We start from the raw sequence: 16,623 nt of genomic DNA on the forward strand, positions 1-16,623 counted from the left end.
TGCCCAGGTGTGCCCTGGTGTGCCCCACAGAGATGAGACTGAGACATGGTCCTGGCAACAGGGGTAGTAAGGCCCACACCACCCAACCTGGTCCTGCATTGGTGCTTTGGGGACCCAAGACCAGGGTTTCTTGTGCCTCCGTGGAGGAAGGTCAGCCTCCCCTGCTACCTCTCAGGGAGGAATGGTTTATTCTCTTTCAGAGGAAGGAGTTAACCAAGACCTCCTCTGTCACCCCAGAAAACCACCTGGGGTGCTCATGAGGGAAAAGGGATCCCTGGACCTTGAGAGGTCTTTAGGAAGTGATAGCCACCCTGTGGTCGTCCAAGTGGTTGAGCTTGGGAACCAGGGAAGTTTCCCAAGAGGGGCTGCTGAGCACACAGGGAAGACACACCAGGAGCTGGGCAGGGGACCTGGAGTACTTGTTGCCTCTGAGCTCTGGGCCCTGCACCCAAGAAGGATGGAGACAGGCTGGAGGCCCTGGAACAGTGTCCACGCAGGGGAGCCACTGGCTGTGTCCACATTCAGACACACTTGAGAGGCCTGTGGATGTTTGGTGAATGTGGGCCGTCACGTGGAGGAGAGATGCCTGCTCCGGGAGGACTGAGAGGGGCTGAGTAGGAGGGAGGATCCTGCCATGTCCTCCTAGGGAGGAAGTGGATTGTCTGGGCGGCCGCAGGGTGTGCAGGCAGAGGTGCGGACTTGCTCCCACGCTCAGGCAGGGCACGGGTATGGGACTGGAGGATGAACCTGGGATCGTCCAGCTGTCCTACAGTGGTGCAGAATCTGCTAGAACCAAGAGTCAATGGATTGTCCTTGATCCGGCCTTCTGGGCTTCTCTGTCCCACCCCCCGTAAGTCCTTTGAGAAATGAAGGGTTAAGCACCATCTCGGGGGTGACAGGAGACACAGGGGTGTGCACGCGATGGTTGCAATGGCTCACAGTGTCATTTACCATCTCTGCATATCCCAGACTGGACCGTGGGCGGCGTGGTGAGGGAGACTGAGAGAAACAGACAGAGACACAGAGAGTTGGCCAGCCCCCACCCGGCCACACCCACCTGTGAAGATGCTGGATGAGGGGCACAGGGATGGAGTGGGGAGGAGCGCGGTGGGGGTCCCTGGGCCTTGGCCAGCCGGCCCCTCTTCCTCCCTGTGATGCAGGGAGGTGGCGGGCGCCTCGCCGAGTGGAGGTGCCACTAACCACAGCTTTGCTTGGTGGGTCTCTTGTGGGTTTCCTGCAGTTGGGGTGGGAGGTAAGAGGAGGGGCCGGCGAGAGGCGTTAGTGCTGGGGGCGGGGTCTCTCCCTGTGGCCTGGGCTCCCTCCCCGAGCCCACAGTGGCCTCCTGGTGTGGCCAAGAGCAGGTCGTGGCCCTTCACCCCTGCAGCCACACTGTCCCAGGCTCTCTGGGCTCTCGCCTTTCTTTCAGAATGAGGCCCATTCGCTTAAAGTCTCCAAAATGGAGAATTATCAGAGTGGAGGCCTCTGGGCTCACAGCCCCGTCCAGGTCCGCTCAGCAGCTGCTCGGAGACTCGTCGTGACTGGGCGGCTGCCATGGGCTCCAAGGGGTGGGGTGTGGTCACACAGAAGGCCTGCAGGTGGGTTCTGGGCCTCCCACAGCAAAGCAGCCTCCCGAAACCTTGCTGACTCACCCGCTGCGCAGGACCCTTGGTCATTTAGAAAGTGTCCATGGACGTTTGGGAGGCATCTGAGCTGTTTATAAAGTGTCCTGATTCTCTGGCCAGAAGTGGGCTTCTCAGGCCTCAGGGGCAGCCTCCCTCCCTTCCCGGGTCCTTACCTATTCACCAGATGGCACTGGGGAGACCCCAGGGAATAGAGGCTGTGGCACCTATATTTAGCCTCCTCAGTTTGTCCCCTGCCCTGACTTCACTGGGTCCTTCTGACACCTGCTCCTATCACACCTGCCCACCTGAACACATCTGCCCACCCACCTGAATGCACCTGCCCACCTGGACACACTGACCACCTGGATACCCTTGCCTACCTGGACACCTCTACCCACCTAGACATCCCTGCCTACCTGGACTCACTTGCCCACCTGAATAATCCTGCCCACCTGGACACTCTTGCCAACATGGACACACACACCCATCTGGACACCTCTGCCCACCTGGACACTCCTGCCTACCTGGACACACCTGTCCATCTAGACAATCCTGGACACCCCTGCCCACCTGAACAATCCTGCCCACCTAGACAATCCTGCCCAAATAAATTATTCTGCCCACCTGGACACCCCGCCAACCTAGACAATCCTACCCACCTGAATTATCCTGCCCACCTGGACACCCCTTGCCCAGCTAGACATCCCTGCCCGTCAGAACACCTACTTCTGCTCCTCAGTGTAGTGGTGTCCTCAGCCCCACCCCCTCTCCTCCTAGCCTCCCAGCCCAGCTGCCCAGAAAGCTCGCCCACAGTACCACTGGGCTCCACGGCTCTGGATCTCTGAGCAGGCACTGATAGAGCAGGCGGGAGGGACTCTGTTTACATTTCCCACCTCAGGGCCCGGTAGCTTCAGGGAGGCCCCCCTCAGCAGGGCCAGCAGTCAGGTCTTCTGGGCGATGGCCTGCTTGGAGCTGCACGTGCTGGAGAAGCACCCTGCCTCTGCCTGTCAGAAGCATGTTCAGAGAACACAGCAACAACAAAGCACCTAACGCGGGTCGAACCCGCGGGGCCTCTGCAGGCAGGGCGTCTGCAAGCCCCTGGTGTCAGGTGGAAACTTCCACTTTTAAGAAAACCCAACGGTTCTCCTTCTTGCAGGCTGCTGTGAACACGCACGCTTGCACACATGCGCACACAGGCACACACGCGTGCGCACAGCACGTGCACAGAGATGCGCCTGCAGCCACACCCCAACCACACCTTCACCTTCGAGATCGCTCATCTCCAGCCCACACCCCGTGCTCTCAGCAGAGGGCTCTGCTCTCGGACACAGCGGCCTCTGCTTTCTCACATGTGGGGCGGCTCACTGGGGAGTTTTTGCAGCCCCGGTGGCACTTTTATGGCTCTGCCAGGGCAGTGATCTACTCGGTGAGAAAGACAGGGCCATCCTCCTACCTCTGCACTGGGCTCCCTCCCGGAGGGATGGCGGGCTGGGTGGGCCGAGTGCCTCGCCAATGCCCGGAGGGTCGGCTGATGTCCAGTGGCTGAAGAGCCTTCCTCCTCTAAGCCCCAGCGGTGACTTCTCCCACTGGGCAAACACAGAGTGCGTCGGCCCTAGCACACAGGATGCCTCTGAGCTTTCTTGGTTCTCTCTCTTGCCCGGCAGATCTCCGAGGACCTGGACGGTGGGAAGCTCTGTGTGGATGCTCAGCACTCCGGGGCTGGCAGCTGGCTCAAGTACATCCGCGTGGCATGCTCCTGTGACGACCAGAACCTCACCATGTGTCAGATCAACGAGCAGGTAGGTCCGGGCTCGCACGGAGCCTTGTCCTTGGGGCCTTGGTACCGAGGCGGTCGGGAATGCGGGAGCCGAGGTGAAGGGTTAACTGCGCCTCTGCCAAGCCCATCCTGCAGCGGGGGCGGGGAGGGCTACTTGACACTTGGCCAGTGCTGAGTTTCCGGGAACTTGGTGACACCCCACGAATGCCTTTGCCCCATGGCCTCGCCTGGGGCTGATGGGGCCTGAGAGCCGAAGATGACGGTTTATGGGAAGAAACGTGGCCAGGAGCAGGCAAGGACAGAAACCACAGGGTCCACGTTCTAACAAATGTCACCCATGTGAGAGAAGTGGAGAACCAGACCCCTCTGCTTGAGAGTCGTGTCTGAATGGCTGTTCATCCCAGCTGCCTGGAAGGGTTCCACACTTGCCGTCTGGAAGGCTGAGAAGAGACCCCAGCTGCCCAGAGGTCCCCAGAATCGCTGCGACAGCATAGCCAGCCTGCAGAAGTGACCAGCCACATTTTGCACAAATCCTGGCCCTGCTAGAAGCCAATTGATGTTTTTCCTGAGATGCATGGTCTGGGCTTCTGTGCCTGTCTCACCAGAGCTAAGGAACTCTTCGGCTTCTGCTGCTGCCCCCAGGAGGTAGAAGACCCTCTTGGCATGCTGGATCCTTACCGCTTCATGTCCATGCTGGTCCTGGGCTGCAGGCATCCAGTCTCAGGAACCAATCAAGACAGAAGATGCCACGTGGAGTTTCTACTATGAAGACAATGTGTCCCCGGCTCTGGAAGCACTTAGTCCATGTTTTCATCACAAGTTTGCAAGTGGCCCCCAGAGACCCTGCTCGGAGCCAGGCCCTTCGGACCACGCTTTCACCAAGTCCCCAGAGTAAGTCTTCCTCAAGATGCCTGGGGGCCCATCCCCATCCATCACAGGAGTTTGCTTTTGCCTCTGTTTTGGGGTTACCCTTGAGATTTCATTTGCAAAAAAAGGGTTCCATTGCTTTAAAAAATGTCTGTGGAGACCACATAACAGAGGATGCAGCTTCAAGTCATCTGTGCAAACTCTTAAAAGCCATTTGAGGCTCCTCACTCTAGAGGAAAAAAAATTTGCACCAAGAAATGCAGAGACCTCACACCCAGGAGGCCCCAGGACCTACACGGATTGCTAGGCAACTCGCCCTCATCTCCTCAGCCCCTTTCCCGGCCATGCGGGCTCAGCCTGGACTGAGCAGCTCTTCCTCCCTCTGGTAGATACGATCTGGTGAAGCTCAGATCCACCTCTACCATTGAGATGTCTACAGCTTCCACTGGGAACCCAATGTTCTGAAAATAAGTAATTTTTAAATTACAAAATATATTGCTGAAAGAAAACAAAAGAACCGTCATAAAAATTAGCACAGTACTTAAAAAAAAGACACTTTTTCTCCTTCTAGATGAGCATAAAATGTAAGCGAAGGAGAATTAGGTTTAAGGTGCATGGAAAGATGGTCCTTCCTTTGGCCTTTCCTTGCAGAGAGCATGGATCCTTGGTCATGTGTCTGGGAGCCGAGGGGCAGTGGGGAAAAAAAAAAAACCACCAGGAGGCCAGGTCCAGCCAGGACTGCACTTCTGTGAGATACAGAATAAAATAGTGAAGGATCCAGATTTTTTATTTAAAAATAAATAAATGTTAGTTAGAGTGTCTGAACCAAATTTAAGCCATGAAGTAAATATCTTTATGTGGCAAGCTTCTGAAAAAGCAAGCAGACGTATTGTCTGTTCTCAAAGAGAAGTCTGTCTTCCGACATCTTTGTTTTATTATTAATATTTTAGGTTAGCTTTTATTTCAGCTCCATGTAGGGTCCAGATGGAATTCACTGCCTTGCAGCAAACTTTTTCCTTTGTCAGGACCAGCAGACAGGAATACCCTTAACTCAGAGATTCCCTTTCACTTCATCCCACTTTTGTCCCCTCAATGCTTCCCATTCCAAAGCTCCATCCCACAGTCAAAAACACACCTGATTCTAATACTTCAACCCAATGTGACATCAAAATTTCATCCTCGCCTGCTGGATGTTTTGAACAGCCTAAAAGTGGGAGATTCATTATCTCCACTTCAGCTCACAGACTCAGAGAGGACATGGGTACACATTTAAGCAGACACAACAGTGAAGTGGCCTGAAGCAGCAAAAATTTCCCTGCCTGGGGCCTTTCAAACCCTCCATCCTCCGATAGAGAGAGGAGCCCTCCGCCAGGCCTCCATGGCCCATGGTGGGTGGTTCCTGCTATTACTGGGCAACCAATGTCCCCATCTGAAAACCTAGCTGTGTGGCTGTGGCCTCCAGACACCTAGGAAGGCAGAGGCCAAGAGGCACAAGGAGGCGGCCACATCTCAGATCTCAAAGGAAAATGGGTAATTTGTGGGACGTAATTTTCCTGAGAAATAATACAAACAATTTTAAATTCTCATAATGATAGGAAAGGGCTTCCCTGATGGCTCAGATGGTAAAGAATCTGCCTGCAATGCGGGAGACCCGGGTTCGATCCCTGGTTTGGGAAGACCCCTGGAGAAGGGAGCAGCAAACCACTCCAGGATTCTTGCCTAGAGAATCCCATGCACAGAGGAGCCTGGCGGGCTATAGTCCACAGGGTTGCAAAGAGTCGGACACGACTTTGTGACTCACACGCGCGCACACACACACACACATACTAGATTTCAAACTGTTCAGTAGTCAGTCTCTTGAAACCCGGCTTTCTCTCCCCTGGGACAGCCACGTGGCCCAGCAGAAGGGCTTCCGTCCCCCAGTCCCGTCCAGTGGAAGCTCAGCTCACTGCAAAGGGACCGACGTGACCCTGTGTGGAGCTGGAGTAAAACCATCCCTGAAATATTAATAATAAAACAAATAATTTTGAAGACAGGCTTCTCTTTGAGAAGGAAACATTACACGGTATTAATGGGGTTTCTCGGATTGCCCTAAGCCCAAGAGTTTCCACCAGGATTTCCTGGCACTTAGGAACCCCTACATATGCACACACGCACACACAAACATACACACACGCACACATACACAGAGACACACTGAAGGGAACAACTTCCCTCTCTCTCCCCCTCACCCCTAACCCACCCTCACACCTGTACAGGACATCACCTCCCAACACAGCACAGACACGGAAGGGAAGGCACCCAGACTGAAGATCTGAGATCCATGAAAACAGCTTCAGGGTTTCCAGGTGGTATTCGGTAGAGAAATCACTTCGGTCAGAAAAGTTCTAACTTGACCCATGACCTGAACCCCAATGTCCAGAAGTCCAGGGGGACCAGGCAGGAAAGAGTCACTTAAGGAGAAAGTTCCCAAAGCTGCAGCAGCCAGAGGACTTGAGGCAGCTCTTCATGGGCCTCCTGGATGGTCTCCAGTCCTCTGGAGACAGCCACACAGGGGCAGTGGGCTGAGGTTAGGGGTCTTGACACCCTCAGTCCAGCAAGGTCTCTGCTGGCATCCAGATGGGCTGTGGGGACAGATGCAGCCTGCATGCCCCGTGTGGTTCTGAGAGGGTGGTGGGCCCTCCAGCTGCTTTGAGAGTGCTGAGGGAGCCCAGACGCTGGGCAGTGCATCCCCCACCGGACAGACCCCTTCTGTCCGGCCAGGCCTCGTTCTTCCCAGACACTCAGGCTCCTGACCATATGCTCCCCACCCAGCCATGGAGCTGCAGGGGCAGGGCTCAGAGCCCTTCACCAAGTCCTTTTCTGCACCCCTCTTGGAGCCCTGAGGCTCTCAGTGGTCTCTGCCCCACCGGACCTAGGGAGAGGTGACCAGCCCGTCCCTCCACTCTGTTCCCCAGGCACCACCCTCGGCACCAGCTCCTCCATGGAGCTCTAGATGGGGGCAGCCCTAGGCAGCAAAGGCCACTGCTGCTGCTGCTGCTGCTGCTAAGTCATTTTAGTCATGTCCAACTCTGTGCGATGCCATAGACGGCAGCCCACCAGGCTCCCCCGTCCCTGGGATTCTCCAGTCAAGAACACTGGAGTGGGTTGCCATTTCCTTCTCCAATGCATAAAAGTGAAAAGTGAAAGTGAAGTCTCTCAGTCGTGTCCGACTCTTAGCGACCTCATGGACTGCAGCCTACCAGGCTCCTCTGTCCATGGGATTTTCCAAGGCAAGAGTACTGGAGTGGGGTGCCATTGTCTTCTCCGGCAAAGGCCACAGGGGCCTTGAATTTCTCCCTGCACCCAGCCTATCACCTAAAGGTGACCCACAGGCAGTCCTGAGGCCACACGAGCTTTGGGGTGGCCCGGCTGCCAGGAACAAAACATCCACAGCAGACAGCTGTGGGGGAACAAGTTTCTCTCTGTGATTTTGGGGGGTGGTCAGACCACAGCATAGAACCCGGGGTGCCTGGTTCACCTTCCCAGCTTAGCAGGAGTGGAAGGCAAGGATCCCTTGGTGCCTTGATTCACTCTGGGAGGCAAGACCCTCGCCCACCCTCCCCAGGGACTTCGCAGCCCTCCCCTGCCCCTAGCATCCTCCAACTCCCACTTTTCTTTTTGGAATCGAGACCCTCAGATCTCCCTTGGGTGGCTCTTTCTCCCACCGTGATAAGCAAACAAGTTGGTTTCAGATGTCTCAGGAGACACGGACAGGATCTGTTCTTGGATTTGTTTTATGTATTTATTTTATTAATTTATTTATTTTGGCTGTGCTGGGTCTGCGGTGCTGTGCACAGGTTTTCTCTAGTTGCGGCGAGTGGCGGCTTCTCTCTAGCTGTGGTGTGCGGGCTTCTCATCGTGCTGGCTCCTCTTGTTGTGGAGCATGGGTTATAGGCACTTGGGCTTGGGTATTTGCAGCACTGGGTTCCACAGCCGCGGCTCCAGAGCATAGGCTCGGTAGTTGTGGTGCGTGGGCTTAGTTACTCCTCAGCATGTGGAATCTTCCTGGACCAGGGATCAAACCCGTGTCCCCTGCATTGGCAGGTGGATTCCCAACCCCTGGACCACCTGCGAAGTCCTGCATTTGTTTTAGTGATAAGAAAGAAAACAAGCGCTTGGAAATAAAGTGCCCTCCAGAGCAAGCAAAGGCCAGAAGAGGCCTGCACACAGCCCAGCTCCTTCTCCTGTTCCCACATCACCTCGACAGAGCAAGGATGTTGGTGGCCGGATGTCAGGTGGCCGATGAGGCTGAAGATGGTGCAACATGATACTGGGGTCACTTGCACACACTGGGGAGCACGACTCAGGGGCTGGACCCCCAGCACACCTCGGAAGGGCTGCGAGGTCCGCACTGCACCCCAACCCACCCGGGCTGGCCAGCCAGGCATCAGGAAAAGCCACCACCACCAGCACATTCTGGGAGAGGCAAGGGTCCGCATCTCCCCAAAGCGAAAGCAGACAAAGGCTAATCTCCTTCACAGAGCGTGTTAAAACAATGCCATTTTATTAGTGGATGCCCATCCTTCAGAGCCGGCACTTAGAGGACGAGAACCCAGGGTTTCCAGGCAAAGCTCAAAGCGTGTTCTTTTGCTTTCGTTCTGCCCTGACTTGGAGTAGCCCCCTCTCCACTGCCCACCCCCGTGTCAGGGTTAGCGGTCTGCCAGGGCTGGGATTCTAAACGATGGCTGTGCCGTGCCTACTGCCCTGCTCTGCCCTGGTCGTGGAAGGCCCATCCCTCCCTCCACGGCGTTTAAATTAAAAACGGATTGGCCGTTTCAATGGTAGCTTCCAAACAATTAGATACAATTTTCCCTTCGAAAATTAGAAAGATGAGGAATTCATTTTAACACTTTTTAAATTTGCAAAAGACTTACTTAAAAAATAGAGCAAATTATTTTGCATCAGAAAACCATTGCATTTTTACTCCCCAGAGCACACTGACCATCTCTGGGGCAAAGAATAAGGTATCAATTCACAGTACCCGTTATCATTTTCCAGAACCTATATTTTTTCCCTCTTAATTAAGTGGAAGTGAATATACTTTATTAGAAGAAGCCACTTAAGTATGATGAAGACAATTTATGACCTGTAATTTATATTTATATTTTTTTAAAATCTAGCTAACTGTATATTATATATTTTTATATTATATGTGAATGTGATAATTTATAGATAATAAATATATACATAACATCCAGGTACAAACCGTACAACTAAGAAAGAGAGGGGTATACAGATAACTTTTAATGTTGAGCTGCTGGGAAGGTGACAGAATACATATATAAAGGCAGAAAGTGAAGATTTAGGCACAGGCTGCTCCTGCCACACACAGGAAGAGAGGGACATGGCAAATCCAGGGGTGACAAGCCGCCTCCCCTCTCTCAGCCAGAGGAAGGGATCGTCTGCTCGTTCCTAGAGCCTGCGGGTGGTAACAAACCCCAAGCAATCAGCGCCGGCCCCTTCCTTTTCTGTCCTGAAACAGCCAGGCAGGCAAAGGGAAATAAAGACCTGCCCACACTCTCAGCAGCTCCAAACACTTGCTTCCCAGCTTCATTCTGGAGCATCACCTGGGCTGTTTCTTAAAATCCAAAGCTAACCCCTGTGCCAGCCTCAGGTCTCTGGTATCCACAACTTTCTCCGCGAGAGAGGGTCGGCGTTTGGAGACAGCAAGCAGTGAGGAAACACGGTGACGCCTACCAAGGTCTTGAGGCAGTAAGAGTGCCGGCCTCACCACCTTGCGGAGCCCGGAAAAATGCCCAGGGATAACCCTCGGTCCAGCGTCCTCCCTCTGAAGGCAGACTGGCAACTGGGTGAATTTGCTATTCAGCAAGATCTCGGAGCAATTCAAATTCCCCTTGCTGTGTGCTTCTCTCATGAAAAGCCCCTTGTATGCCATGCGAAAGCCTTCACAAATTCAAGCACAAGTGAATTCCGAAATCCAGGAAGGAGAGCGCTTAATTTTTTTTTTTTTAAGATAAGCACCTATATATTACTCAAATACGCCTTTAAAGTTTCTCAAACTGATCGGGGGTGGGGAGTGGAGTGGGGGTGGAAACAAAGGGCAGTTCGCTTATCACTTTCATGATTTTCATTTGCTCCTGGAAGGGGAGAGCTGTGGCCTGTATTCAATATACTGGCTGGTGGTCTGCAATCTAGTCCTTTCTACCCAGTGTAGGTCAGATGGAGTTTTTCACCTACTTAAATTTTAAAATTCTAAGATTAAGGTGGAATGAAAATTGTGGAACTTAAAGTCTTTGTGTTTGAAAATAGTATCTGTTCTTGCAAAACTGACTTGGTATTAAAAACAAACTTAAGGAACACTAAGGAGAAAATACACCCAAACTGTCTGCCATTATCGATTTGAAATATTTCTTTGTCTTAAAGAATGTTGTTGGAAGAAAAGAAAATGATGTTCATTTTCTTATGAACGTGGCCCATACTGAATCCAGTTTTTCTCCGTCAATTTCTGTCTTTTGTTGAGAACGTGGCCATGTATTTGTCCCAGCTCCGTTCACCTACAAGGAGCCGTCTCTTTGTGTCCAGAGATTGTAAAAGGGTCAGGCTAAACACAGTTAGAATCCCAAGGCCCCCTTGTTGGTGTCGGCCGCCCATGTTCAATCAGGTCTCGCCGTTGCAAAGAGAACTGAGATGCTGAACAAGGTCTTAACTCGGGATCAGTTCTGTTTGGCATTGTTATTTTTTAAAGCCGTTTAGAGCAGACATTTATTGGCGCTAGTAAAGTCAGCTGTTGCTGTGGTTTCCTCCGCTCTCAGACTCTGAAACCAGACAGAAAATTCCGCCTTGCCACACGATCCAAGGACCGAGACGGTTACACGGTGCTGGGGACGCCACTGTTCAGAGACAAGCCTGGGTACCCAGATGCCAACCTGTAAACAAAGGCAGGTCTGCTCTGAGCCTGGGAAGCAGAGTATCAGAGACCAGTGTTCTTTCTTCCTGGGGGCATAGGCTTCTGTTTCCCTCTTGTGAAAATCCTTAAGACTCAGCCCATCCTTGAAGCCCAGTTAACCCTGGGGTCTGAATATGTCCCACCAAGGGGCACACAATGAAAGGCTGGGGATAAACCAACTTCAGGAATGTTTAAGGGACTGCAATAATAATTTGGTTTCCAGGTGGCTCAGTGGTAAAGAATCTGCCTGCCAATGCAGAGGATGCGGGAGACGTGAGGTTGATCCCTGGGTCAAGAAGATCCCCTAGAGGAGGAAATGGCAACCCACTCCAGTATTCTTGCCTGGAAAATCCCACAGACAGAGGAGCCTGGCGGGCTACAGTCCATGGGGTGGAAAAGGAGTCGGACACAACTAAGCACACACAGAGTAATAATTTATCACCGGCAGAGAAGGGAAGGGGCCGGCGGCACAGTAACTGCACAGCTTGTGCCCTAGCAGTCAGGAGACTCAGTCCCACCTAAGCTCCGCCTTAGTCCCAGGAAGTCACCCGACCCCGCAGACCAGGAAGATAAGGCCTTTGTGCTGCTGGGAACAGGTCGTAAAAGTGCCTGCCGCCTTTGTGTGTTCCAGGGCGGATCCGCGGAGCACGGTGCTCTTAGCCAAGGCAAGGCGGACCGGCTGAGTTTTGAAAAGTTCGTGCGCTTTCCCCGTTCGCAGCTGCGCCCCTTCCTCCAGGTGGAGGCAGGTCGGGGACACCCGCTGCCGCCAGTCCGGCCGCAGCCTCTGCGATCAACTCTAATAGCTATTAACTCAGTCTAGCCGCTCTAGTCCCGGCGGCCCGGGCCGACTGCTCGCCCGCTGCGTGTCCGGCGCTCGCGCCCCCTCCAGGCGCCGGGGCCACCGTCTGTCCCGAGGAGCGGGACTGGGTAGGGGGCGCCCGCCGCACACGGAACTGCTTTTCTTTCCGGCGCGCTAGACCCCACCGGCTGGGAAGGGTCGGTTCCCTCCAAGGGGGTCCGAGGACTGAGTCCGCAGCTCTCGGAGCTGGGACGGGGTAGGGGTGCACAGTGGGGTGGGAGAGAGGAGCGAGAGGGCGTCTCAGAAGATCTGGAAGTCCTGGAGGGCGGGCAGGAGGCGAAAGGCGTTGGGGATGAGACCGGAGTAGACTCCCAGTTCGGAGGTGGGAGGGGGATGTCTGCAGGTCCCGGGCTCTTGGAGGGGTTCGGGGCAGGGAGGGGAGGGAGTCCAGCGATCCTAGAAGGCGGGTGGGGTCCCCCGGGAGGGGGGATTACGGGTCCTGGAAGGGTGGGTGGCCCTCAAAAGGGGTCGGAGGGGGACGCAGAGCCGGAGGCCGAGGCGGGGCGGTGAGCCGCGTCAGCCCCGGAAGCCCGGCGGGAGCAGAAGTCCAGCATCTGGGGACACAGGTCAGAGCGCGCCGTCGGCCTCTCATGTTCCCGGCCCTCACGGGGCGCAGGCCTAGCCGGGGAGGATGCTGCGGGCGGGTCCACATTGCCCTCTAACGGAGACCCTCGGGAAGCCACCGGCCGTCGGCCGGCGCCAGCCTGCACGCAGCAACACAGCGGCCGGCGGGCGCATTAAGCCTGCACTTGCTGGATGCGCTGACTCCCCGCTGGGATGAGAGTGCGATTACGCCTGTGTATTAATAAGCCGTGACTCCCAGAGGTGGGATGGGTCAAGGGCTCATCTCGGCTTTGTTCCAGCATGAGATGCACTTCGGGTCTGATTCTAAAATACAGTGGCTGGAGTCTGACTTTAAAAACAAACAATTATTTCAGCCACTGTGTAATTTCTTTTAAACTTTATATTTTGTATTGGAGTCTAGCCAATTAACAATGTTGTGATAGGTTCAGGTGGACAGTGAAGGGATTCAGCCATACATACACATATATCCATTCTCCCCTAAACTCTCCTCCCAGCCAGGCTGCCAGGTGACAGTTGAGCAGAGTTCCATGTGCTGTATGTACAATAGGACCTTACTGGTTATCCATTTTAAAGTTAGCAGTGTGTGCATGTCCATCCCAAGTTCCCTAACTATCCCTTTCCCCCCTCCTTCACCCCTGAACACCATAAGTTCTTTCTCTAAGTCTGTGAGCACTGTGTAATATTTTAGATAAAACAATACAAAACTGGGAGTTTAATAGCAATTGATTTAACTACAGAAGGTAATATGGTACAGTTTCTGTGCTGTGCTCAGTCGTGTCCGATGCTTTGTGGCCCCAGGGACTGGAGTCCACCAGGCTCCACTGTCCATGGGATTTCCCAAGCAAGAATACTGGAGTGGGGTGCCACTTCCTACTCCAGGGGATCTTCCCAACCCAGAGATTGAACCCACATCTGTGTCTTCTGCACTGGCAGAAAGATTCTTTACCACTGTGCCACCTGGGAAGCTTAGTCTCCATTTTAAAAATCTCATCCTTATTTTAGCGACGTGCCAGGGAATAGTTGCCAAATGAAATTACTAGCAAGTATGTATTGTTAAGATGTCTGTACATGTGTCCTTCTACGGGTTACATTCCACCATCCACATGTTCAGCAGGGAATTTGGGGACACCATGTGGCTCTGTTGTCCCTTTGAGAGCACATTGGTGTCATTCTGGAGTTAGTTGAAACTGGTGATCTGTGAGGGCATCCACAGCTGGACTTGGACTAGGGAGAAGGGAAAAGGGCCCCACAAAAGGGGGCAAACTCAGCCTTCCAGATGTCTCCCCGGGGCATGGGGGGAGGTGAGCGGGCAGTGCCCAGGTCAGCCCCCCGGTACCTGAACCGTGCCCAGCCCAATGCCCAACCTCCAGAAGCTGCTGAAGAACCTCAGGCAGGAATGGCCTGGAGAAGCCTCCGCCCCCCAGGTCTCCCCAGGCAGATGGACTGGCCTCAGATCCTTCCCTGGCCTCCCAGCCAGTCCTGTGACCAAGCCTTAGCACTCCTGGAAGTGCCTTGGTTACTGTGCTCTGAAGAGAAACCGGACATCGCACGCCCTGGACTGCGATGTCGAGGGAGTGGCGTGGGAGGCAGTGGACTGGTCTAACAGAAGTGCAGCCTGCCGTCTGGCATTTCCAGATTTAAGATTCAGGGTTCCTGGCGTCAGCGCTGCCCTCATGAGAGTGGGCACCCCACCCAGAGGAGCTGGTTCCCTGGGATCCAGGGAGGGCAGGGGCCCTGGGCAGGGGCTGGCAAAGGCAAGGAAGGCCTCAGTCTCTCCCAGAGCCTCCCAGGCTGTTGGAGCCTGGTCCCTGGGCCTCATCCCAGACGACGCTGGTCATGCTGCCCTCCTGAGTAGCTGGAGTTTTCCAGATCATGGCCACCACCCACCTTGCAGCTGGTGCTTTTTCAGGGGACACCTTGGCAAGCTACGGGGCTGCTCAGAGTATTGACGCTGGACGCTCGTCCAGTCAGAGCTTGCTTCAGGCTACACACTCTACCCCGAGACCCACCTGACCCCTCTCTGTTTTCAAGCTATCCCTGATCTCAGGCACCCACAGCTGCTGGACCAAGCTTGTAGCTGGCGCGGGCTCCCCTCTACCTCCCTCTGTGGGAGACATGCACACTCATCTGAGACTCACACCTGCCGACCTGGCACACGGGACCGCTGTCTGTCTTCATGGTCACTTTCATAAACATCCAAACCCACATTCAAGGGTGAAGACCCCACCCCGGCCCCAGACAGCAGAGAGTGTCTTACATACATATTGACAGAAGGAACCAGGCTCCACTTCTGATGAAAGGAGCCGCTCTCACTACCTGATATTTCCTGCTAGGACCCGCCCTGCTCGGGAACTTCGGGGCTAATCCTCACCCATTTCCTTTTGCACCCCCTTTATCCAAAATCTGGATCAAACTAGCTAAAAATAGACTCTAGTCCTCCTGTGAGTATCCTGCCAAGTTCCAAAGGGGAACCTCTTAGCAGCAATTAGAAGGCAGGTCAAGGGCCCAGCGGGGCAGGCTCCCCAATGAGCAGTGTCAATGGCGTGCGGGCCGGGTGTGCACGATGTGGCTTTTAAAGCAGCCAGGCCGACAATGCTGACCCTTTCTCTCTGGTTTCTCCATCCTAGATTTATTATAAAGTCATTAAGGACATTGAGCCAGGAGAAGAGCTGCTGGTCCATGTGAAAGAAGGCGCCTACTCTCTGGGGGCGGTGCCTCCCAGCCTGGATGGTAAGCCCCCACCCACAGGAGCAGAGGCCTGGTGCTCCATCACTTGGGGTTCCCCAGCTGCTGCCCATGGTCCAGCCCCCAGGCCCCAGATGGGCAGAACCAATTCCTCCCAACAACTTCTCAACCTGAGCACTTTGCTTTCTCCTTCCTTGTGTTACGGGGGCCACAGCCTGAGTTCAGACAGGACTTGCGACAACACGACATGCTGCCTGACATCTCTGTAGTGGGAGAGTCCTAGGGGCTCTTTTTAAACTGTATAATTATCATTAGCAGCAGCAGTATACTCCCTGCAAGACTTAAACAAAAAGACCCATTTCACAGCTTGGAAACATTCACCCCCTAGAGCTCTGTGCCAGAGGAGAGTCTCAGTCTCAGTTAAGAGAGTGCAGTGATGCCATCCATGTGTTTGAAAGCAATGACCACTTGTAGTTAAAAGCAAAAATTCCCAGAGAAAGCTTGCTGCTGCTGCTGCTGCTGCTGTCGCTTCAGTCGTGTCCGACTCTGTGCGACCCCATAGACGGCAGCCCACCAGGCTCCCCCATTCCTGGGATTCTCCAAGCAAGAACACTGGAGTGGGTTGCCATTTCTTTCTCCAATGCATGAAAGTGAAAAGTGAAAGTGAAGTCGCTCAGTCGTGTCCGACCTTCAGTGACCCCATGGACTGCAGCCCACCAGGCATCTCTGTCCATGGGATTTTCCAGGCAAGAGTGTTGGAGTGGGGTGCCATTGCCTTCTCCAAGAGAAAGGTTAAGGGAAGTTTATTTGGTGAGAGGCAATATTGGGGCTTCAGAGGACCCCTCTAAGCAAGCTCTTCCAACAGGACTGCAGGAAGCGTCTCCAGTGTCCTTTCCTCTAGGCTGGTCACACAGTATGTGTCCAGTAGACACGCTTCCATTCCTTGTTCATCCACACCTAGGCACAACTCTGATGATGCTCGAGAAAAGCCCAGTCTCATACAGGCTCAGATTTCTGAAATCCAGATTTCTATTCCTCCATCCACATTGTTAAGCAGTGTGCCCATTCACCTTGGGATCCTGGAACCATTTTTAAGTGGCAGAGGAAAAGTCAGTTGGAGGAAGCTGCTTGGCAACGAGGCTGGTCAGTTAACTCCCTATGTGCCGTGGGTGAATAGATGGCATCTCTTCTCTGCGTGAGACCCCACAAGCGAGCGGAAGGCAGCCTCTGCTTCTCACCGTCTCTGGTGCTGATTATTTCATTCCTGCTAGAGAAAGGG

General features: G+C 54.0%; 1 protein-coding gene across 6 annotated transcripts in view; it reads left to right on the top strand.

Annotated features, from left to right (window-relative positions):
- PRDM16 (PR/SET domain 16) overlaps window positions 1-16,623 on the top strand; it is a 336,220-nt gene that overhangs the window by 281,541 nt on the left and 38,056 nt on the right. For 5 of the 6 annotated variants that reach the window (XM_086342572.1, XM_086342574.1, XM_086342573.1 and 2 more), the window contains 2 exons: window positions 3,287-3,421; window positions 15,287-15,389. In XM_086342572.1, the coding sequence (XP_086198698.1) occupies window positions 3,287-3,421; window positions 15,287-15,389 (238 nt within the window). Of the gene's footprint in view, window positions 1-2,506; window positions 3,049-3,286; window positions 3,422-15,286; window positions 15,390-16,623 lie in introns of those variants that run through there. The other variant, XM_086342577.1, reaches the window with a different exon arrangement.

Source organism: Bos grunniens, chromosome 16 (genome assembly GCF_055505025.1).
Source record: "Bos grunniens cultivar Pamir isolate PY7600 chromosome 16, Bosgru_T2T1.0, whole genome shotgun sequence".
NCBI classification, from domain to species: domain Eukaryota; kingdom Metazoa; phylum Chordata; class Mammalia; order Artiodactyla; family Bovidae; genus Bos; species Bos grunniens.